The 24,487-nt window shown below is 31.6% G+C and overlaps 1 protein-coding gene and 1 pseudogene across 1 annotated transcript; both read right to left on the bottom strand.

Annotated features, from left to right (window-relative positions):
• Positions 1-1,264: 1,264 nt before the first annotated feature.
• On the bottom strand, positions 1,265-13,127 carry LOC113395104 (putative inorganic phosphate cotransporter). Its single transcript, XM_026632666.2, has 8 exons — positions 13,076-13,127; positions 12,003-12,217; positions 8,343-8,582; positions 5,928-6,137; positions 5,283-5,450; positions 4,674-4,890; positions 2,560-2,798; positions 1,265-1,515 (listed from the first exon to the last, which is right to left on the bottom strand). Exons 1-8 carry the CDS (start codon positions 13,110-13,112, stop codon positions 1,285-1,287), a joined length of 1,557 nt encoding a protein of 518 aa, XP_026488451.2. The 5' UTR covers positions 13,113-13,127; the 3' UTR covers positions 1,265-1,284.
• A 1,400-nt stretch (positions 13,128-14,527) lies between these two features.
• LOC113395121 (putative inorganic phosphate cotransporter) lies at positions 14,528-22,890 on the bottom strand (annotated as a pseudogene).
• Between the last annotated feature and the right edge of the window lie 1,597 nt (positions 22,891-24,487).

The following is a 24,487-nucleotide window of genomic DNA, read 5'->3' as shown; positions in this document are numbered from 1 at the left end:
TGATTTATTAAATTATGTATGCACAAGATTAACTTTCATAATTCGATGCGACGGCGATCCAACACGACCAGAGAGAATAAATTCAAATGCATTGCTTTAAATATTTTCCGAGCCAAAAGTTATTCTTATGCGTAACATTCGGGCACAGAACCGACAGGTTTGTCTGCTTTCCAGGACGCAGGAATTTTGACAATCCCAATTTCTATAATTAATTATAGACTTTCGGGGTTGGAATCCAAGACCTCGAGATCTGCAGCCTTATAAACTAGCCAGTACACCAAAGAGGCTTTCACAGTCAGGACATTTCTATAATATATATATGTTACTGTAAAAGCTCCAACTACGGTAAATCTGAAGATTTTCCAGTAAAACCTAAGATTTACCGATTATGAATGGTAAATGTCCATAAAACTTTGGGATTCGAACTTTTACCATCATTCACTTGGTAAATCTTAGGATTTACATGTTAGGTTAGGTTAGGTTGGAATCACGGTAGCATGCGCAAGCGATCCCGTGGCGCCCGCCGAAAGAAGGAGAGGGTACCGCTGGTTTTTTAGTGGGTAAACCCGGCGTACCTGGGCGCACTCGGCGTCCAGGGCTCCGGGGAGTCCCACACACCCCCCTACCTTCCATCACGTGGGGGAAGCGCGTAATGCGTTTTTCCAGCGAGAAAAAAAAAAAAAAAGGTTAGGTTGGAATGGTAAAAGTCCGAAAAAGTCCTCCCTTTATAATAAATACTTACATTTACCAACTCATGTCGGTAAATCTTAGGTTTTACTGGACAATATTAAGATTTACCTAAGTTCGAGCTTTTACAGTAACATATACATTGTTACGATTAATTGTATATAACATTAATGCAGAACCAAACATAACAAGTCTACTTGGATCGACTCAAAAACTTCGTTTCGTTATGTAACTCTTTATAAATTGAATTGTGATTCTTTCAAGTACACCAACACAAAAAAATTAAGGTGAAATTATCCCAAAAAATAGGTTTTATAAGTTCAAGGAGCTGAAAATTGACATTAACATTAGAGATACTATTATAATGACATTGTGAAAAGTACTCATTGCCCCAATGTGCGTTTTTTGTTTTATTTATTATCTTCTTCTGAATTTATGCAAGGATAAATAACTATTTTGACCGAAATAACAAAACTGTGTTTTGTACATTTATATAATTTAGAATCAATATTCTAATAATACCGCTACTTACCTTACTATAACTATAACTAGTAACATTATTAAAAAAAAAATACAGTGGTTCGATATTATTTTATTTTAGTCTTTAGCAACTGGCGAATGGTCGTGTTTTGGATATACTACGTTTTTCTCCGAGTTATCGGATCTCTTCCTAAGAGGTCCATGTTTCCAATTAGGAGGATAGCCATACTTGTCAACATCGTCCCACCACTGTGGCTCACCAGATCCCCATATCAAATATATGATGTTTGTTCCGACAAGAACAATGAATATTGTCCAGAAAGCTAGGCGCCATTGCTGAATCGTTTGCTGAAATCAAGTATGTTTATTATAATTATTGATATAAGAAATAATATCGGTATATTAAAAGAATAAACATAAAGTCTAGTACAATCCTAGGTCCGATAAAACTTTACATAATAAATATTACTAAATATCGAATTACACGGTTATTAATTATTATTTTTTTAACTATCGGTTTATACCTTTAAATACCATACTGTGTTTGATCTTATTTTTTATTAAATATAAATTCAATAATAAAGTCAAATCTTCAAATATATGCATAAGCAGATTAGCCTTTCCTTGCTTTGGGTAACTTTAGAAGCAACTTTAAACTTTATAAAGAAACTTTGTGCTGCTGATAGTTTTATGAAAGTTTCTGGCCCAGTAACATCAGAGTTCAAAAGAGGACGTGCGAGTTGCCACGAATAATTGTAATATGATAAAATGTATGATATTATAATATTAGAGTATCAGGAAAGATAGAAGGAAGTAAGATTTGTGTCTGTTTGTTTCGTATAAAAACTCGTCTAAAGGAAATTGACCTTATTCAACGCTTGATTTATTTGATTTTCACCTTTAACCAAACAAAATTAATTCAAGCATGAATTTTTGGCCTCTACTTCAAATACCAGCAAAAACAACGATGCCTAGTTTTTTCTACATTATTTTTGATCAAATTATAGAGCATTAAATATTATTTATCTATCAAGCAAGAGTTAGGGATATATTGTATGCAAAATTTACTTTATGTTTCATATATTTGATTATAGAATTAAAATATATGCAGAAATATTTCTAATATGTTAACATAATTCTTTCATATATTTTTTTTAAATTTTTCGTTAATTCAAAAATTCCTTTCGGTTTTCTTGCATTGTAAATTCTGAGTTATACTTTAAATGTCAAATTTCGAACACGACAGGAATTTAATTAAAAATCAATTCCACCTGCATAGACAATGACCAAAGTGACTTAATAAAAATGTGCAATAAAACGTAATAAACGATCAAAAAGACCATTTAAATTTCTTATATTGCTATAAATTGTATAGATGCAATTCATACTCACATCAGGTGTCAATAGACCAATCATGTAGGGAGTTATCATCCCTGACACAGCAGCCAATCCGTTAACAATAGCGGAGCAAGTCCCGGCGTAGTTAGGGGCAATGTCCATGGCATTGATCTTCACACTACTATAGAAACCTGCCATAAAGGCCATGGATGCCACGAAAAATCCGACCGCCTTAATACGGTCACAACCCGAGTACGAAGCGAGAATAATAAATATCGCCGGCACAGCGGATGCTGAGGAAAAAATAATCTTCCGTGAGCGTGATCAATTCAGGGACATATTTTACTAATGCAATAATTCGTGAAAATGAATGACATTGTGAGGAAAAAATGTTTGATGCTTCCGATTAAAAAAATAAACATTTCATTTTAAAAACATAAATATAATGTCTACTATAAGCAATAAAAGAAAAGACTTAAATTTTATTTGTTTTTTTTTTATGTGCTTTATAAAACTATTTATTTCATATATATACGGTTAAATCAATATGTGGTTATTAGTTAAGCTACGTTGTCTTTTTCGATAATCAAATCAATAGTGATCTATTCTCTCACGAAGGCGCGCCCCTCCATGATAAATTATCAGAGTGCATTTGTATTTGTGACGCACGTGCTTACAAAATGGCTTAGTGTGCGTGAAATGACTAACATAAGAGTAAAGACACGAGAGAAATAAAAATTAGATTTAATATTTATGAAAAAGTTTCTTAGTAAGACCAATCACTTATAGTTTTCCTATTTTGGGTATAAAAGTTTTTCTTTATAATTTAAAGTGAATAAATACTTTTTTGTTTTCGAAACAAATTGATACGTTTTTCCTAAATTACGTTATGTAAATAAAGGATGATATTGAATAAGAACTTGAAATATAATATATTGATATTATTTTATAGGCTCAATAAAATCCTGAATCATTAATATATGCCATAATTATGTTAACAGATTATCAAACCACAAAGTTTATTTTTCGACAGACTATTTCATCAATATAATTAAAATGAATATTTAGTTTATTTAATAATACTCTTAAAGTTTTTTTTAATATAGCTTCGCTGACGAGCCGATCGATGGTAAGTAGATCACCACCCTACGCATTGGCGTTTTAAGAAATATTTTACAACGCCAATGCGCCACCAATATTGGGAGCTAAGATGTTATGTACCTAATGCCTGTAGTAACACTGGCTCACGCTTCAAACCGGAGCACAATAATACTAAGTATTGCTTTTTGGCGAGGCGGGCTTGCCCTATCACCAGGTAAATAATATGCTTAAAATTGACTATTGAGATTTCTTCTTTAACAACCCTCAAATTTGGTGCCATCTTAAAATCCAGGTTTACTCTCTAGTCCCCTTCTATCATAACCCTGTTAATCTCAGTCTGCTAAGTAGTATAACTCAACAGAAAATCTCAATATCTTTCTAATGACCAGTTCTCTTTGAATCTAGTTGGTACCATCTCCAGATCTACAACCGTATAACTTAACCTCTAGTCCAACCCTTCATTGCATATTTATTTTCAAGACAATCGTCATCTACAAATATTTTATAACTATTTTCATTAATTAAAACAAACATTCAGCATGAAATACGGATTAAAATAGAAATGTTATCTAAATATATACGGTTTCAACGCAATAATTAATGAATTGCAAAATTTGTTTAGGAAATAATTATTCGATTAACATAAAGTAATTAACGTAATCAACCGACGTCGGGTTTCCAAAACGTTGATTAACGCTTTTTGTGCACTAAATTGCTGATAAAGGTGCTTTTTGATATGAAATTATTTGATAATTTAACAATTATAAAATATTCATTTATAATAATGAAGCGATGAATATTTACATATTTGTCTATCCGAGAGAATTTTGAAAACAAACAAAATATAAATTCATATTTATTATTTTATGGATTTTGATTTTATAAATTGTGACTTTTTATATGTTTGTATTCATAATCAAAAGTTATTATACTCAAAGATTTCAATAAAATAACTATTAATTGAATTAAAAATGCCTTGATTCATTCATTTGTATAACTATTACGTTTCAAATGGAATTAATTTTAATATTCATTTTAAAATCCACAAATAAATATTTTATACTTACATACTGTTGTATAAATCTTTCTTCCAGTAGCAATGCTATGCCATTTTTTACGAACGCAAAAATCACAAAAGCTGGCAAATATGAATGAACAAATATACATAGCTACATAAGGTAGAGCAGCCATCAGTCCAGTTTCCTTAATATTAAACTTTAAGACGTCAGAGAAATACTTCGGCAAATCAGTAATCATTGTGAAGTAACCCCAATCGTGACCGATCTGAAAAACAGTTTATTAAGTCAAAAGTGTAAATCAGGGTACCAGTTACATCAAAACAGTTCCTTTAACTTCCTGCAGTAAGATTATTTGCTAAAGTAATAATTGACATAGCGTCACTCCAATATAAATAAAAGTGTTCGTATTTATATTATTAAGTCAATATTTTTGTAGTTGCCGGATGTATTTCGCTCTTCTTAGAAAAAATACTTTAGTTGACAAATTGTACTCACGAATTCGGAAAATTGTAAGTATATTTTTATGTTCGCTTTGATTTAATAAAACAATCAATTTTAAATTAGAAACAAACTGTCCACACTTATTTCATTTTAAAAACTAAAACCGGATGTTGAATAAAATACAAGTTAGGTACTAAATGGTAAAATAGAACTTACTGCAGCTATCACCAAGGACCAGACTGGTGCTGATCTGAAAATAGCTTTGAACGGTACAGGATCCAGCTTCTTGTGCAGGCCGGAGGCAACGACATTAGTGTTTAAGTAAAGTTTCTCGTCGTCCGATATAAATGGATGCGAATTTGGGGAACTGTAGCATAGAAGTGACTATAACGATAAAAATTACGTAGGTTATTTTTTCCATGTTCCAAAAATTTCAAATGGAACTTTATCAAAATGTCTACAATTGACTGATTTGATTCCAGAAAGAACGAGACCTGCGAAAAACATGTTCCCAACTTGTACAATAACGTATGGTAAATAGACGTGCACGCAATTCCGTAGACGTGAATATTGAATATGGAGATCATTTTTTTATTATATTACTGAAACATCTCATTTCTCCGCACAGAAATATGTTTTATGTTGACTTAGAAATTGGAATAAATTGGAATAGCAACAATCATTTATAGAGTTACATTATATACAGTCCAATTTTATTTTCTTAATTTCCTTAGCAACAACTTGAAACATATATATACTGTTAAATGCTATATAGATACATGATTCTCTAATTGTACTATTAAATACGAGTATAGCCAGTTTTCATAAATTTTGTATTTTGAAATATAATAAGTAACTTACAAAAAATATAAACCAAATGATGCCCATTCCACCGAACACATAAAATACATTGGCCCAGTCGCCGTCATTTGCCAAGAGCAATCCTGTAATGTAGGGACCCGCGATATTACCGATTTGGGCCCCTCCAAAGATCATTGCCCCAAAACGAGACCGCTCTGCCGGCGGCACCCAACGTGCCATTAATAGAACAAATCCTGGAGTCACCGGACCCTGAAATAATAACATTTATATTTATTTATATATACAATTGTGTTGTAAAGTATTTTAAAAGTTGTATCTATTTCATTTACATAATAATACTTCAAAATCTGTCATAATATTTTTGATGGAAAACTAGTCCTATATTGAAATCCTAACTAATATTATAAATATGAAAGTATTTTTGTTCATTTGTTTGTTTGTCTCGGTTTCGCCTATTAACTACTTAACCGAGTATAGAAAAGGTCACATAATATCCAACACCTACCCGCCCCCATCACACACGCGAAACTGCGGGTATATACATATACATATTGTATATATGTATATACATATATACATATGCATATACATATCTCTCTCTACGTTTATCCTTAACAAATAATATATGCATCTTATTTTTATATACTCCTTTGTAAATGTGTTTAAACGTGTCCACTATTTTATTTTCTAATGATATTACAAAAATAATAAAAGTACAATAATCTCATAGAGATAATTTACATGCGGTTTTCCTTTCAGCTAAACGAAATGAAGAAACTCTGTAGAGGATAATTTGCACCAATTATTTAACGAAGTGGTTAGAGATATAAAACCTACTTTGTTATAAAATAGTTTGTACCAGTAATATTTAAACTTTTATTTTATAGGCTGTTTGTGCTTGCGCATACGCTATGTAAATAACGATAATTCTTAAAGTAATAGACATTCAGTTGTAATTTAATGTTGTATTGTAGCTTAGCTCAAACGCTATCGATCTAATAACATTAAATGGGTTTTTTGTAGTGATTCTGTAGTAATTTGCAATAATTTGTTAATTTACGTATTTTTTTACTGTTTTTTTATTCAATATCATATTGTTTTTCTAAAGTTTTTTCTAAAATAATGCGTTTACTATCTGTAAACGCATTATTTTATAATGTAAATGACAGACAGTATTATTACCCGTCGAATAAGCCTATTTTATCACAGTGAAACCCAAACTTTTACAGATATGATATTTTTTGTACACACGTAGAGAAATTTCATTAAAAAAATCAAAATGACTGCCATTTAGCGTGGAGGTGGGTTGGACCCAAATTGATGCTGTATTTGTATATTAAAATAGTTGTTTTATTAGTATCTAAAATATCGCTAGTCCGTAACCGAACACACTGTATATACTCAAGGAAGGTTTATACAAAGTGTGAACATAAGGAGTCTCTATAAATAGTAGTATCAAGGATGCTTGTTTCGCGAATAAATAAATACGGTATTAATTGATACTTATCATGTATAATACATTTAATGAAATTCAATGTTCAGCTATGTGTGGAGTTCCGCTTGATATTTGGAGAAACTATGAAATACAAGTAAAGAGCCAGTGCTAGTTTATAAGCTAGGCTGAGGAATTGCAAAATGATTTAATGGATAGGTGTCGGTTAAGTCCGGTAATGTTCAATGTGTTTTTTCTAGGGGAAGTCCTTTTTTATTATATTTGTAAATTTCCCATATCATAATTGCAAAAGACAGTAAAGAACTTAAGTGTTTCCAACGACAATAAGTATATATACGAAGTATACTCGTACCTTCTCGATACCTTTATATCAATGGCAGAAATTAACAGTATCAAAAGTTGTTATTTATTATATTCATTACATGATAAAATAATCCATTTAATATATTTGTATAAATACATATAATAATAGAACGCTTAAATATAAACTAAGTATAACGATCTAATTCGAGGCATACGATAAAATTCTCTCTAAATAAACTCAAACTTTAGCAATTGGAAACTTTTGTGAATATTCTTGAATTGTATATCAATGAGGACTTTGCAAAAGAAATGAATTTAAAGGTACTAGCTCTGTCACTATTCAAGTACTTGAAGAAAATACTTTGCAATGTTACCGAATACAAGGGAATATATTTATAAGATATGTTGTTATTGCATCTCCCACAAGGAACATAACATCTCATTTCCCAACGTTGGTTCGCTCCCATGTAAGGTATGCTTAATTTATTTTACGGTAACAATGTCTACAGGCAATGAAGATAACTTACTGTAAGATGACCAATTTGCCAGTATATATAAACCTATATAAGATTTTAAATTAACATGGTTATTTTTATTACTATCAGTATTTAAAACGGGATATTTACCATGTCTTGTTCACGAGAGAGTCTCGTGAACAAGACATTCGTAGATAATGTCGAAATATCAATCACAGCTACCTCTCCCATTCCACTGATAACTCTCATTATGAATAATCCAAAAGCTCCCCACATTCCAACTATTAATGGAGTAAGCAACGTAGATATCGAAGTAGCCAGAAGACTAAGTCCTATAGTCCATTTTCCGCCGAATCTTTCCGCCAGAAGTCCACCAGGCAAGTGGGTTACAACATATCCATAATAAAATGCACTGAGCAGTAAACCTTGCGTCTTCTCATCCCAGTCGTATCGATCTCGACCCTGAAAGATTTTTTAATTTACCTTTCTACAATTTAGATATTAAAATACTTACACTTATAATTATTCGTTTTTTATCGTTTGTTTGATAAAAACGTTAAAGATGCCTCAATAACTGTATATCGATAGGTTTATATTTTTCTTCGACATCATGTTACGTCTATCTACTTCGACAGCATATTCATTTAGATTGAAAGGAAATATGTCACAACCTTTGTGTGCAAAAACCAAAGCAGAAGATTATTTTCTAATAGGTTCAATAATTTTGAGATGATAAATATTTTTTACTTAACAGAATTGCTAATGATATCTGTAGTTTTGAGCCGAGATGGCCCAGTGGTTAGAACGCGTGCATCTTAACCGATGATTTCGGGTTCAAACCCAGGCAGGCACCACTGAATTTTCATGTGCTTAATTTGTGTTTATAATTCATCTCGTGCTCGGCGGTGAAGGAAAACCTCGTGAGGAAACCTGCATGTGTCTAATTTCAACGAAATTCTGCCACATGTGTATTCCGCCAACCCGCATTGGAGCAGCGTGGTGGAATATGCTCCAAACCTTCTCCTCAAAGGGAGAGGAGGCCTTTAGCCCAGCAGTGGGAAATTTACAGGCTGCTAATGCTAAAAATCTGTAGTTTTTGCTGTTTTCATATATTATCGAATAATGTATGAGACAAGAAAGTATACATATATATGTATATATATACGAATAATAAGTTTACGAGGGTAATGGTACAGGTCCCCTAATGGATTTTATTTTAAACAACGCTCACTTGGGAAAGAAACAGACGAAATCTCCACTAAATATATTAATCTGTGTTCTGGTCTTGGTTAATTAATCTCATTTCATTTCATTCCTTATTTTTATTATTTAATGTAAATATAATTTCTCTGCAAAAAACTTGCAATACTATAAACATGACATCAGTTAACGTGTACATCTTGAGAGATATATTTACAATTAATAATTGATTTAATTTATACTTAACGTTCGTGTCTATTAGAGCACTATTTTGTTTAGGTCAAATCGACGTTTTAGTCAGACAAATTTACAGTAGTCATATAAGTATGACTACTGTAAATTTGTAAATTAGTAAGCTACATAACGACATTTTTAATAAAAAAAGAAATCTATTTTGTCGCTATATATGCATATATATACAATCGATAAATAATATTTGCGTCAAGATTTATTTTAAAATCATACATAACATGATTTTCCGAAAAAATCAGTTTCAGAAAATCTTTATATGATTGATGAAAGTTTTTATAAGGAACAGTCATATTGAAATGGATAAAATTATCAAAACATAGATTTTATTCATTTTTATAATTAATGTAGCACAAGATTTTGTAGTGGCAGAATATTCGAGAACTGCCTTTTAAGTTGTGTAGTTGGAAAAAAGTATAGACATTCTAATAGATTATTACAATTTATTATTTTTCAAAGAATTCACTTTCAATCATTTAATACACTTTTGCATGCGTTCAAACCAGTTTTTAAAACATTTATTTCACTCCGAAATGGGAAAATGGCCTATTTGTACGCGTCAACAGCTTCTTCGGGTGAGCTGTAACTGATGACCACGAAAACTGCTTAATTTTTGGGAACGTAAAAAAATCGTTAGGACTTAAGTCTGTGCTGTAAGGCGGATGATCTAAAATTTCGACATTTATATTGATAGCCAGTACTTCTTTTCATTGTAAGGATGAATGTTTCTTTTATTTTCCAGCCGCATCTTATCGCAAAAAAAATATGCAATATTTAATGCTTGAGATACGAAGTGAAGTGCATACGAGCGCATCGCGTTTATACTTTTTCGGCTATTTCACATTAGTTAGGTGCGATAGTGTGGTTATGACATTACATTACATAAATGTATGTGAAGTCTCGCAATACAATCACTTCGTCGAAGTATACGTACAAAGTATCCGTATAATATTTCATTTTATATATTATTGTTAAAATATGGCATATGATAACATAATTATAATATTTTTAATAAAAATACCTCTTTCATTTTAAGCCCATTTTTATTAGATCACTTCATTAACTTGTTCAATGGTAAACTAAAAATATCCTAGCAATTATAAAAAAAACAGAACGTTATGTTATTTAAACGGAATGTTTTACATTTTTACTAAAACAAAACCATTATCAATCAAGAGCGTAGTTTTTTTGGGTTTTTTTTTTACGATTACTTATCTTCAATATTACAAGCACAGTAAATAATTTCTTTCACGATTTTATTTTTAAGAGATATGTAAGTGTAAAGAACCTAACACTTATTACAATAATATAAAACTTGCTGTTTTACTTTTAACTTGGGTTTTTATAACACGACGTGGTTTGCTAAAGTTAAAAAAGTGTTGAGTGTGCTATATTTGTTTTGAATTCATCTCATGCTCATTGAAAGTGACATATGATGGATATTTCGTAAAAACATACTCAGAATTATAATCCCGAGAGATAAATGCAACCCAAAAAGAAACAGCTTGCGTGAATCATATACACGAAACATAGCAAGCACTGCTGTCTCGTATATGTACGTATTAATAACTAAAGAGCCCACCAGTTAGGTAGTCAGTCGAATTTGACAGTCAAATGGTTCATTTTGGAGGTTGCTATTATCTTTTGACTTTCAATGCCTTTTGTTAAGCATGGAACAGTGGGCCAGTGTACAAAATGTTGTTAGGATTTTTTTTTTCGATAGGAAGAAAAAGCAATAACTGTCATTGGTACTAGGTAAATTTTTGATGCTGCTTGGTAATAAAAATATACAGGCAAACAAGAATAAATAAAAATATAAATCAATGATAGATACACTAAATGCATGGACAAGGTGTCTTTGGAGGTACAAATATAATAATAAAAAAAGATGGTTCTAGGTCAGAAAAATTACAGTGTAACAACTCCCTCAGTAAAGATGGGGGACAAATTTTATTATCTCCATGGGGTCTCTCAAAATTAGTCTGTATACGATGTTTTTCCTTAGAGATTATTAATTAACTGAACTCACATTTAAATACTGCAACTTATATCGGATTTAAAAATAATACAAGATAAAAAACTACAATTAAACCAAATGTGCATCTTCGGATGATAGCATTTTTTTAGTTACAATAAGAAAAATGCTAACTCATAAGTGATTCTCATTTTAGTGATGTAAATTTAAATAAATAAAACATCATACTCTCAAAGTCTGAATCCGATAATACGGTTTTTATTATGTAGGGGGTTATTAAGTAGGGGTTTTTATTAAGGAAGGGTATTGTCTATTACGTTGCAAGAAAAGATAAAGCGAGATTAGATAGAATAGAGATGAATAAAAGATAACACTTTGCCAACTGCTGCCAAAATAAGAAGGATTAGGGCCAGCAAATAATTATTAACTATATTTGTATATAAACAAATACTTCTTACCGTATAAAGGTTTGATGAATTAGTTGTCAGTACCGAATCCGTGGTATTATAGTTTGTTGTATCTGGACAGGTTTCGCCAAGAATATGCCCTTCTGACGAAACTTGCTTGACCATCTTAACGATGGCTACACTCAAGCAAACTCTCATCGTAAATGAATTTGCTAATGCAAATAGGCCGAGCAAACCAAAAACATATCGCTGTGGTATAAATAACACTAAAACACATTCACGAAAAGAAATGTTATAGTCATGACATTAGTTCATAAAGTGTCGAGTTAGTTAATAATAATATCTGCCAAATAAGGAATGCATTACATTAGGTATTCCCATAAAGGTGCCACTCACTCATAATTTCTACCGCCAAAAAGCAATACTAAAATTGTTGTATTCTTGTGCAACTACAAGCACAAGTGACATAACATCTTAGTTCCCAAAGGCGGTGACATATTGGAGATATGATAAATATTTCTTACAGTAGCAACATATACGGGCAGCAGTACCACCACTAGCCACCAGGAGGCCCATCTGTTGGTGCGCCTAACCACAGTATAGAAAATAAACAATTAGTTCCATTATTACTTTTTAGTTCTAATAAAATACATTTCTAAATATGTAAATGAATACTGTAGATTTTCATTTTGATTATAAGCATTTTTATTATTTTATGACAACATACAAGGCCAAATGATTCAGTACACGTATACATATGTTTCAATGGAAGGTCGAAGATTCAAATCTGCTTAAACAACACTGAGGCTTTCATAGGTTTAATTTGTGTTTATTTCCTGCCTGATATGACCTATATATCTAGCAGTCTGACTAGTCGTGTTTGTTTATTTTCATTAATATGCTATTTCTTTTTAAATTATTTTGAAAAACAATATAAATTGCCCTGAATTGTATTGCATTGAACGGAAATGAACACGTACACGCAAAGCGCAATGTAATGGTACCATGAGCCTTCCTTCGTCTTATTGAACAGGAGGCGACAACTTGACTGCAATGGGATGCTCCCTTTCACATACTATAATTTAGTTATTGAAAAATATACTTAATACCCTTTAATATCCTACCTTTGTTTAATACTAGCCGCCATCCTTTGAGCGTCATGTCACCTTTTATTATTGTAGTTGTTGTATCAAACTCTCCGTTCAAAATATAATTTAATCGAACTAAAACTGAGCACTCGTCACAACGCCGAACTTATAAAATAAAAAATAAAAGTATCTACGAAATATATTCTTATCCAATTGTAAATATGTTGAATGATTGAGATAACTATATGTGTTTAATAATGATCCACGTTTTTGTTATATTATCTGAATCACATGGCAAAAATTGAAGTGTACTAAAATACGCACTAGTAACGAGATGACATTATCAATGATTACAGCACAATATCTTACGGTGGTCTGAAAAACAGCTGATAAAACAGATCGTGCAATATAATGATAAAAAGTCTCGACTATCCAATGGTATTTACCAAACAATGAAGTTGAACGGGACCTTAGTTGAGGAAAAGGACATATTTATGATAAATATTTTGTATAGTTGCAGTTGCATTTCGTGAACAAACACAAGTAAATAAAAATTCAAATGTACTTACCAAACGCTTTTCCATATTCAAAATAATCGTTTTAACTTTTAGGTGTTTTTGGTACATACAACTTTAATTTTATTACAGTAATTATTTTAAAATATACAAGTATGTATTTCAATACAATTTTTATCTCTCGTAGACATATTTGGAGGACCATATAAAGTTAGTCATATTTACTCATAACGTAGTCGGTAGTTGGCCAGCGTGAATTATATCAGTACAATTAAGATAATAAACTACTAAATAGAATAATTAAATATATTGTGCTATATTAAAAATTGCTACTTATAATTTTGTTTTACAAAATATTACAAATATCATTTAATTTTTTTCGTCAAATTCTTCGTTTTTTCTGTTACTTAAACGTTGCTTTATAACATAAAAGAACATGCTGGATCTCTCCTAAGGTTTAGTCGAGCAAACTGGGACTTACAGGAAATACTTACAGTTAAAATTAAATAACTTAAATATCACAATTTTCTTAACAATGTTTATCAAAGTTAGGCGATGCCAAGGACTGGATAATATTAATCAATCAATCAATGTTATGTATTGGGTAGATACGGGTAATAGCTTCGTTTACAAATCATTAATTATTTGCTTGGTTATTTTCTAGGTTATCGGTATAAGCTAAATATATATTTAAGGTAAATGTGTGTTATGTTTTTTTATATGGTTTATTATCATTACTGTATCTCGAATCTTATTTGTTCTTGACATAAATGAATTAAACTGATTTAAACAAATTTAACCTTTTGCAAGGGATTATTTTATTTATGTACTCTCTCACTTAAAATTGGCGTAATGTGGCAGCTATGCTACCGCATTTCGTCCGCCATGTGAGAGTCCCGGGGGTCCGATTCTCTTCTCCCCCAAAACATGATGGTTGTGCAGAATTCGGTTATATTACCCCAGGAGGTTACCATCAGCGATTGCGGTGGAGAATACCTCTCTGTGCAACCATGCTTAGGGCGTACACCACCTGAGCAGGGATGCCCAGGTTACCCTCAGAATTCTGGGGGGGGGGATTTTACGCTCGCCACTGTTCGGGCCAAGCGGAGCAGGCATAATAAGAAGCAACTTTAAACTTTATAAAAAAACTTTGTACTGCTGATAGTTTTATGATAGATTCTGGCACAGTAACATCAGAGTTCAAGCAATGACGTGCGAGTTGCCACGAATAATTGTTGACAAAGAAAATAAATGCGACATTTCAGTATGTACTGGACATTAGGTACTAGACATTATAATATTAGAGTAACAGGAAAGCTAGAAGGAAGTAAGATTTTAAGTCTATTTCATCTGTTTGTTTCGTATAAAAACCTGTCTAAAGGAAATTAATCGTATTCAACGCTTGATTTATTTCATTTTCACCTTTAACCACACAAAATTCATTCAAGCATGAATTTTTGGCCTCTACTTCACATACCAGCAAAAACACAATGATGCCTAGTTTTTTCTACATAATTTTTGGTCAAATTACAGAGCATTAAATATTAACAAGCAAGAGTTAGATAATTGTTATATGAAAATTTACATAATGTTTTATATATGCGAATATATTAAAATATATGTAAAAAAATATCCTTATATGTTAACATAATTCTTTCATATACATATTTAAATTTTTCCTTAGTTCAAAAATTCCTTTCCGTTTTCTTGCATTGTAAATTCTGAGCTATACTTTAACACAGGAATTTTATTAAAAATCAATTCTACCTGCACAGATACTAACCAAAGTGACTTAATAAAAATGTGCAATAAAATGTAATAAACAATCAAAAAGACCATTTAAATTTCTTATATTGCTATGAATTGTATAGATGCAATTCAAACTCACATCAGGTGTCAATAGACCAATCTTGTATGGAGTTATCATCCCTGACACAGCAGCCAATCCGTTAACAATAGCGGAACATGTCCCGGCGTAGTTAGGGGCAATATCCATGGCATTGATCATCACACTACTAAAGAAACCCGCCATAAAAGCCATGTAGTCCAACCGCCTGAATACGATCACAATCCGAGTACGAAGCGAGAATAGTAAATATCGCAGGCACAGCGGAGGCTGGGGAAAAAATCATCTTCCGTGAGCGTGATGAATTCAGGGACATATTTTACTAATGCAATAATTCGTGAAAATTAATGACATTATGAGGAAACAATGTTTGTTGCTCCCGATTAAAAAAATAAACATTGCAATTTAAAAACACATTTATTATGCCTACTATACAATAAAAAAAACACTCAAGTTTTTTTTAATATAGGTCCGCTGACGAGCCCGGTGATGGTAAGTGGATCACCACCCATAAACATTGGCGTTGTAAGAAATATTTTACAACGCCAATGCGCCACCAATATTGGGAGCTAAGATGTTATGTACCTAATGCCTGTAGTTACACTGGCTCACGCTTCAAACCGGAGCACAACTTCATTGCATATTTATTTACAAGACAATCTTAATATACAAAAACACATATCGAGTGCCGCGTTTTAACAAAAACAACTTAAAACAAACTTTCATCATGCAATAAGGATTATAGTAAAAATTTTATCTAAGTATATACGGTTTCAACACAATAATTAATTAATTTCAAAATTTGTCTGGAGAATAATTATTCGATTAACATAAAGTAATTAACGTAATCAACCGACGTCGGGTTTCCAAAACGTTGATTAACGCTTTTTGTGCACTAAATTGCTGATAAATGTGTTTTTGATATGAAATTATTTGATAATTTAACAATTATAAAATATTCATTTATAATAATGAAGCGATGAATATTTACATATTTGTCTAACAGTTTATTAAGTCAAAAGTGCAAATCAGGGTAGTGTACCAGTTAGATCAAAACAATTCCTTTAATTTTCTGCAGTTAGATTATTTGCTAAAGTAATAATTGATATAGCGTCACTCCAATATAAATAAAAATCTTCGTATTTATATTATGAAGTCAATATTTTTGTAGCTGCCGGATGTATTTCGCTCTTCTTAGAAAAATACGTTAGTTCATAAATTGTACTCACGAATTCGGAAAATTGTAAGTATGTTTTTTATTTATTATTAAGTACATATTTGATTTGCCAAATCAATCAATTTCAAATGAGATACAAACTGTCTATACTTTTTTCAAAGTATAGACATTTTTTTTTAAAAAACTCTCAAAGACATTATACAAGTTAGATTATCATTTTAAACAATTTATAGTGTCATAATTTATGTATGGAATTTACTAAATGGCAAAATATAACTTACCGCTGCTATCACCAGGGATCAAACTGGTGCTGATCTGAATATAGCTTTGAACGGTACAGGATCCAGCTTCTTGTGCAGACCGGAGGCAACGACATTAGTGTTTAAGTAAAGTTTCTCTTCGTCCGATATGAATGGATGCGAATTTGGGGAACTGTAGCATAGAAGTGACTATAACGATAAAAACAACTTATTATTATATCGATTACAATCGATTAAAATTCCATATTCGAGAAAATTCCAAATATGTAACTTTATGAAAATGTCTACAATTGCGAAAAACATGTTCCCAACGTGTACAATAACGTATGGTAAATAGACGTGCACGCAATTCCGTAGACGTGAATATTGAATATGGAGATCATTTTTTTATTATATTACTGAAACAGCTCATTTCTCCGCACAGAAATATATTTTATGTTGACTTAGAAATTGAAATAAATTGGAATAGCAACAATCATTTATAGAGTTACATTAGATACATTCCAATTTTATTTTCTTAATTTCCTTAGCAACAACTTGAAACATATATATACTGTTAAACGCTATATAGGTACATGATTCCCTTATTGTACTATTAAATACGAGTATAGCCAGTTTTCATTAATTTTATATTTTGAAATATAATAAGTAACTTACAAAAAATATAAACCAAATTATGCCCATTCCACCGAACACAAAAAATACATTGGCCCAGTCGCCGTCATTTGCCAAGAGCAATCCTGTAATGAAGGGACCCGCGATATTACCGATTTGGGCCCCTCCAAAGATCATTGCCCCAAAACGAGACCGCTCTGCCGGCGGCACCCAACGTGCCATTAATAGAACAAATCCTGGAGTCACCGGACCCTGAAATAACATTCATATTTATTTGTATATACAATTATGTTGTAAAGTATTTTAAAAATTGTACCTATTTCATTTACATCATAATACTTTAAAATCTTTCGTAAAATTTTTGATGGCAAACTAGTAAATCCTAACTAATATTATAAATACTAAAGTATTTTTTGTTTATTTGTTTGTTACGGTTTCACGCCTTAACTACTTAACCGAGTATAGAAAAGGTCATATAGTATCCAACACCTTCCCGCCCCCATCACACACGCGAAGCTGCGGGCAGCAACTACTCATATATCTCTCTCTACATCTATACTTTACAAATACTATGTGTTTCTTATTTTTATATTATCGTTTGTAAATATGTTTAAACGTGTCCACTATTATATTTTCTAATGTAATTACAAAAATAATAAAAGTACAATAATCTCATAGAGACGATTTACATGCGGTTTTCCTTTTAGCTAAACGAAATGATGAAACTCTGTCGAGGATAATTTGCACCAATTATTTAACAAAACGGTTAGAGATATAAAACCTACTTTGTTATAAAATAGTTTGTACCAGTAATAATTCAACTTTTATAGGGAGTCTCTAAGGATAGTAGTATCAAGGATGCTTGTTTCGTGAATCAATAAATACGGTATTAATTGATACGTATAATACATTTAATTAAATTCAATTGATGACCAATGTGTGGAGTTCCGCTTGATATTTGGAGGAACTGTGAAATACAAGTAAAGAGCCTGTGCTAGATTGTCAGCTCGTCTGAGGAATTCCGAAATGAAAATGATATAATCCGTAGGCGTCGGCTAAGTACGTTAATCTTCAATGTGTTTTTGTAAGGGGAAGCCCTTTTTTATTATATTTGTAAATTTTCCATAACATAATTGCAAAATACAGTAATGAACTTAAGTGTTTCCAAAGACAATTAGTTGACACTTCGGGTGATATTCATAATACAGTATACTACCTTCTCGATACCTTTATATCAATGGCAGAAATTAACAGTATTGAGATTTGTTATTTATTATATTCATTACATGATAAAAATAAAATTCCATTTAATATATTTGTATAAATACAATTATAATGTTATACCTATTTATTTCAAGAACGTTTAAATATAAGCTAAATATATTATTTTAAGCATACGATAAAATGATCTCTAAATAAACTCAATCTTTAGCAATTGGAAACTTTTGTGAATACAAAAGCAACTGAATGGAAAGTTTTAATATTGAAATTCTCATAGAAGTATCACTTTAAGATATTTATTTATTCAATATATTTTATTTATAGTACAAATTCATCAAAGTAAACGGGCCTAATATCTCTTTGCTGCTCTTTGACATATTAATGTAAGAAGAATATAATTATAACCACTACTTTGTCAATAAGCTGAAAAAAACTGCACACAAGGAGTTATGCCCAGAATGCCTGATATAACAGTAGCTCGGTCACAATTCAAACTGTAATACAACAATACTTTACCAAACTACTATTTGGCAGTAGAAGAACTGATTACTGATTACAAGGGATTATGTTTATAAGATATGTTGTTATTGCATCTTCACACATAACTCAAGTCCCAATCCACAATCTCAGTTCCCAACGTTGGTGCGATGTAAGGTATGCTTAATTTATTTTACGGTGATTTCTACAGGCAATGGAGATCACTTACGATCAGGTGGCCCATTTGTCAGTACACCATAAAAAAAATAACCACATCATAAATTATACCTACCTCTCCCGTTCTACTGATAACTCTCATTATGAATAATCCAAAAGCTCCCCACATTCCAACTATTAATGGTGTAAGCAACGTAGATATCAAAGTAGCCAGAAGACTAAGTCCTATAGTCCATTTTCCGCCAGAAGTCCACCAGGCAAGTGGGTTACAACATATCCATAATAAATTGCACTTAGCAGTAGACTTTGCGTCTTTTCGTCCCAGTCGTATCGATCTCGACCCTGAAATCATTTTTAATTTACGTTTCTACAATTTCGTTATTAAAATACTTACACTTATAAATATTCGTTTATTATCGTCTATTTGATAAAAACGTTAAAGATGCCTTAATAACAGCATATCCATAGGTATATATTTTTCTTCGACATCATGTTACGTCTATGTACTTCGATAATATATTCATTTAGTCAAGTAAGTATACATAGCATATATACGGATACTAAGTTTATGAGTATAATGGTATAGATCCCCTAATGGATTTTATTTTATGCAACGCTCACTTGGGAAAGAAACAGATAAAGTCTCGACTAAATATATTAATATTAAGCTGGTCTTGCTTAATTAATCTCGTTATCAACTTTTTTTAATATTCAATGTAAATATAATTTCTCTGCAAGAAACTTGCAATACTATAAACATGACATCAGTTAACGTGTACAACTTGAGAGATATATTTACGTTCGTGGCTATTATAGCACTATCTTGTTATATATAGCATAAGAATTTGTAATGGCAGAATATATAAATGCATTAGTCACATTATATAAATTAAAGTAACCACAAACTCTTATTGATAGCCAGTGCTTCTATTCATTGTAAGGATGAATGTTTTTTTTTATTTTCCAACCGCAACTTGTCGCAAGAAAATATGCTTAATAATGATCATATAATCTGTCAATTTACCTCTTAAGAAAATGTCCTTGACGTGAGATAAAATGCTTGAGATACGAAGTGAAGCGGAAACGAACGCATCGCGTTTAAACTTTTTCGGCTATTTCACATTAGTTAGGTGCGATAGTGTGGCTATGGCATCACATTTATACATAAATGTATGTAATGTCTCGCAATACAATCACTTCGAAATTCGACATATACGGACAAAGTATCCGTATAATAATATTTTTAATAAAGAAAATACCTATTTAATTTCAAGTCCATTTTTATTAGATAACTTTCTTTTTAGCTTAGCTTAGCTAAGCTAGACATTAGCTTTGTTTCTATTGTTCGATGGTAAGCTGAAAATATCCTAGCCATTAAAATAAACAGTACGTTATGTTATTTAAATGGAATGTTTTACATTTTTACTAAAACAAAACCAATATCAATCAAGAGCGTAGTTTTTTGGGTTTTTAACAAACAGTAAATAATTTCTTTCACGGTTTTATTTTTTATGAGATAAGTGTAAAGAACCTAACTTTTATTATAATAATATAAAAAACAGAAATGATCATTATGATTGGATTCCGAGTCTCGATGTCTAAAAGAGCAAAAGGATTTTTGTAGCACGACGTGGTTTGCTAAAGTTAAAAAAGTGTTGAGTGTGCTATATTTGTTTTGAATTCATCTCATGCTCATTGAAAGTGACATATGATGGATATTTCGTAAAACATACTCAGAGTTATAATCCCGAGAGATAAATACAACCCAAAAAGAAACAGCTTGCGTGAATCATATACACGAAACATAAATCCTTCTCGATGAAAGATCTAGTTCTTCGACTTTAAGCAATATCATAAATAATTTTCTTGTGACATGTTCAATAAAAAATTGTACATGGACTCCTTTAGTAGTTCTTCTATACGTATGGATATTAATAACTACAGAGCCCGCCAGTTAGGTAGTTGATTTTACAGGAAAATAGTACATTTTGCGGTAGAGGTTTTTGGAGGTTGACATTATCGTTAAACATGATACAGTGTGCCAGTGTACAAAATTTTGTTAGCAATTTTTTTTAATAGGAAGACTAAACAATAACTGTCATTTGTACTAGGTAAAATTTTGATGCTTCTTGGTAATAAAAATATACAGGCAAACAAGAATAAATAAAAATACAAATAAAAGATAGATACACTAAATGCATGGACAAGGTGTCTTTGGAGGTACAAATATAATAATAAAAAAGATTTGGTATACTAGGTCAAAAAATTACTGTGTATCAACTCCCCCGGTAAGATGGTGCGACAAATTTTATCATCTCCATGGGATCTAGTAGGTCTCAAATTAGTCCGTACACAATGTTCTTCATTAGAGATTACTAAATAACTGAATTCACATTTAAATACTGCAAGTCATACCGGAATTAAAAAACACACAATGATCAACGTGGCTCGTTTTCCACTAACCATAGATACTGGCGTCGTAAGAAATTTTAAGGATTCCTTCAATCTCCAATGCGCCACCAATCTTAGAAACAATGTCGTTAAGTGTGCCTGTGGGTCAGCCGGGTAAGGAAAAAACGGGTATCAAGAAACAGCCAAAATTTATAAAACACTACAAAAATATGGGTACAATTTAGCAGAAGTAAATAACAAAATTTGTATGATGAAACTATAACCTATGTATTTTATTGATATAAACAATTTCAATTCACATTTTTCCGACTGCATAATCAAGCTGAATAAAATGAATAATCATCTATTTTAAAATATTTATTTCCATGTACAAGAAAATAAAATACATGTTTTTTTTTAACATTATAACTCCACCTACCATCTATCTGCATCCCTTAACCACCTAAGTGCGGTCTTGGAGACTTAAGTTAAAATTGAGGATCTACATAATATACGGGAAACTTTAGCGCTTTATTTTAGAACCTCATAAAATACAATAACTTATCTTGATGTTCTTAAAATCTCCACAAAAGAATAAAAATGTTGCATAAGGAACTTAAGATTTTAATTTTTTTGACGATTTCTATAAATAAAGGAAACTACCTTAATAATTAAAGAAAATTAAAATATTGATAAACTAACAATTTAACAATAAACTCTCAATTAATGGTATCTTTCACTTGAAACATAAGGAATTCTTCTTGTATATCCTTTTTGGACCATCTAAAAAACTGATCTCGGAATAATACACCGAAAACAGTGTATTATTCTTAAATATACCTTATTTACATACATCATGTAACATCTCATTAGTACACATTAGGTTCCAAATATCCAGTGGTGTCGTATAGTTATTGAGTAGACCTAAATAAAATCGAATATAATACCCAGCGTTCGTTGTGTGATATTATGCTACGATTTTATTGCATGGACGATGTTTAACACAGATGCCGAACGCAGATGATCAGCACCAAAATAGTGCACTTTTCTGCAGTTCTCTCACGATGCCCTAGGAGATCGTGACCTTGGAGACTTATTGCTGTAGGCTGAAATTGTCTAACTTGCATCGAAACATCGTCATGATCAGCCTCGGCCGCAACAGGAGTCTTCATCATGCAAAACATCCTCGCTCAAATCAGGTTCCGCGTCACTACAATCTTCGTCTAGCTTATCTTCCTCATCCGCTATATCTTGCTGAAACCATCTTATAATATTTTTGTTATTTTAATTCATATTGACAAACACAACCACCTATTTCGCAGGGACCGCTGACCAGTCATTTTTACATACCCAGTCCAATTGCGCCCAATTTATAGATTCGCCAAGCGCATGCGCGATATTATTCAATATGTAAAAAAGCATCAAACCGTACTCTGACACAAACCTATCGAAACATTGGAATTCGAGAATACGTTGCGGTCTCAGATATCGATTAAGGGTTAATATTATTAATGTCATGTGTTACATAAGTCCGAACTAATTTAAATAAACAATATCACGGCGAACTTCGTCTCTATTCGGTTTATTTAGTCATAACAGTATAAATATAACTTTAAAATAAAATCAACGCTTAATACTTATCATACACAAAAACCACCAAAAGTTTTTACTATTTTGATTATATCATAATAATATGATATTATTTCCTATGACTGTACTATCGTTAATATTTAGTAAATAAATATTTATATAAAAAATTGTCCATGTATTATCGCACCAACCGATAGAATCGCTAATTGTTCCTTACAATATAATAATAGCATAACTCAAAACTAATGGCAAGTAATAGCATCAGATTAAGGGTTCTAACAGATTAACAAAGAAATTTTGACAATATAAATTGAGTAACTTACTGCTAGCTACTTCAAGCTAACTGACTCGTAGGTCTTGACAGCCTGTGGCTACTTATTAAACAAATAAATAGGTTTTTTCCGTCGAGTCGCGAACGAGATATCCGTGTTATATGGAGTGAAATCTGAGTGTTAGCCTATATTTGCGTACCTCGAAAGCACGTAAATCGTCCTGATTCGGTCATCTCATTGGATAATGAAAATAAGGAAAAGGCGAATGTACTTGCCATTTTTTTTTTTATGGCATTGGTTGGCGGACGAGCATGTGGGCCACCTGATGGTAATGGTCACCACCGCCGATAGACAAAGGCGCTGTAAGAAATATTAACCATTCCTTACATCACCTATGCGCCACCAACCTTGGGAACTAAGATTTTATGTCCCTTGTGCCTGTGATTACATTGGCTCACTCACCCTTCTAACCGGAACACATAATACAGTGTACTGTTATTTGGTGGTAGTATATCTGATGAGTGGGTGGTACCTACCCAGACGGGCTTGCACAAAGCCCTACCACCAAGTAAAATTTCCTCATATTTCTGAATTACTCATGCATTACGTAAATCGATTACTTGAAAATGGTCGAAATCGGTCAGGAAGACATAATCGTCTTAAGATAACGTTTTGACATGTTACAAATTTAAGGAAAATCGAGTCGGATCATAATATTAAACGCTTAGTACCAAGTAGACTAATCATGAAGAACAAGATGTTGCAAGGTTTAATAAATATGTTAGAGAAAATTATTAATATTCTTTTATTAGCTTCATCTGAATAAATAAAAAGTATTTTTTCTTGGCTTGTTTGTCATTCGTTCCAAAGCCAACTTTTATGATCAAATCAAATAATAAATCCAATT

Source organism: Vanessa tameamea, chromosome 9, assembly GCF_037043105.1.
Source record: "Vanessa tameamea isolate UH-Manoa-2023 chromosome 9, ilVanTame1 primary haplotype, whole genome shotgun sequence".
NCBI classification, from domain to species: domain Eukaryota; kingdom Metazoa; phylum Arthropoda; class Insecta; order Lepidoptera; family Nymphalidae; genus Vanessa; species Vanessa tameamea.
The sequence above is the reverse complement of the archived record's forward strand: the minus strand, read 5'-3'. Positions and strand labels throughout refer to the sequence as shown.

Bases quoted from the DNA above. Each gene is read 5' to 3' on its own strand.
- LOC113395104 (XM_026632666.2), bottom strand. From the start codon at position 13,112: ATGACGCTCAAAGGATGGCGGCTAGTATTAAACAAAG. The intron at 4,891-5,282 runs GTAAGTTCTATT...ACTGTTTTTCAG, and splicing joins GGTCCTTGGTGATAGCTGCA to ATCGGTCACGATTGGGGTTA. The intron at 2,799-4,673 runs GTAAGTATAAAA...TTTTTTCCTCAG, and splicing joins AAAGATTTATACAACAGTAT to CATCCGCTGTGCCGGCGATA.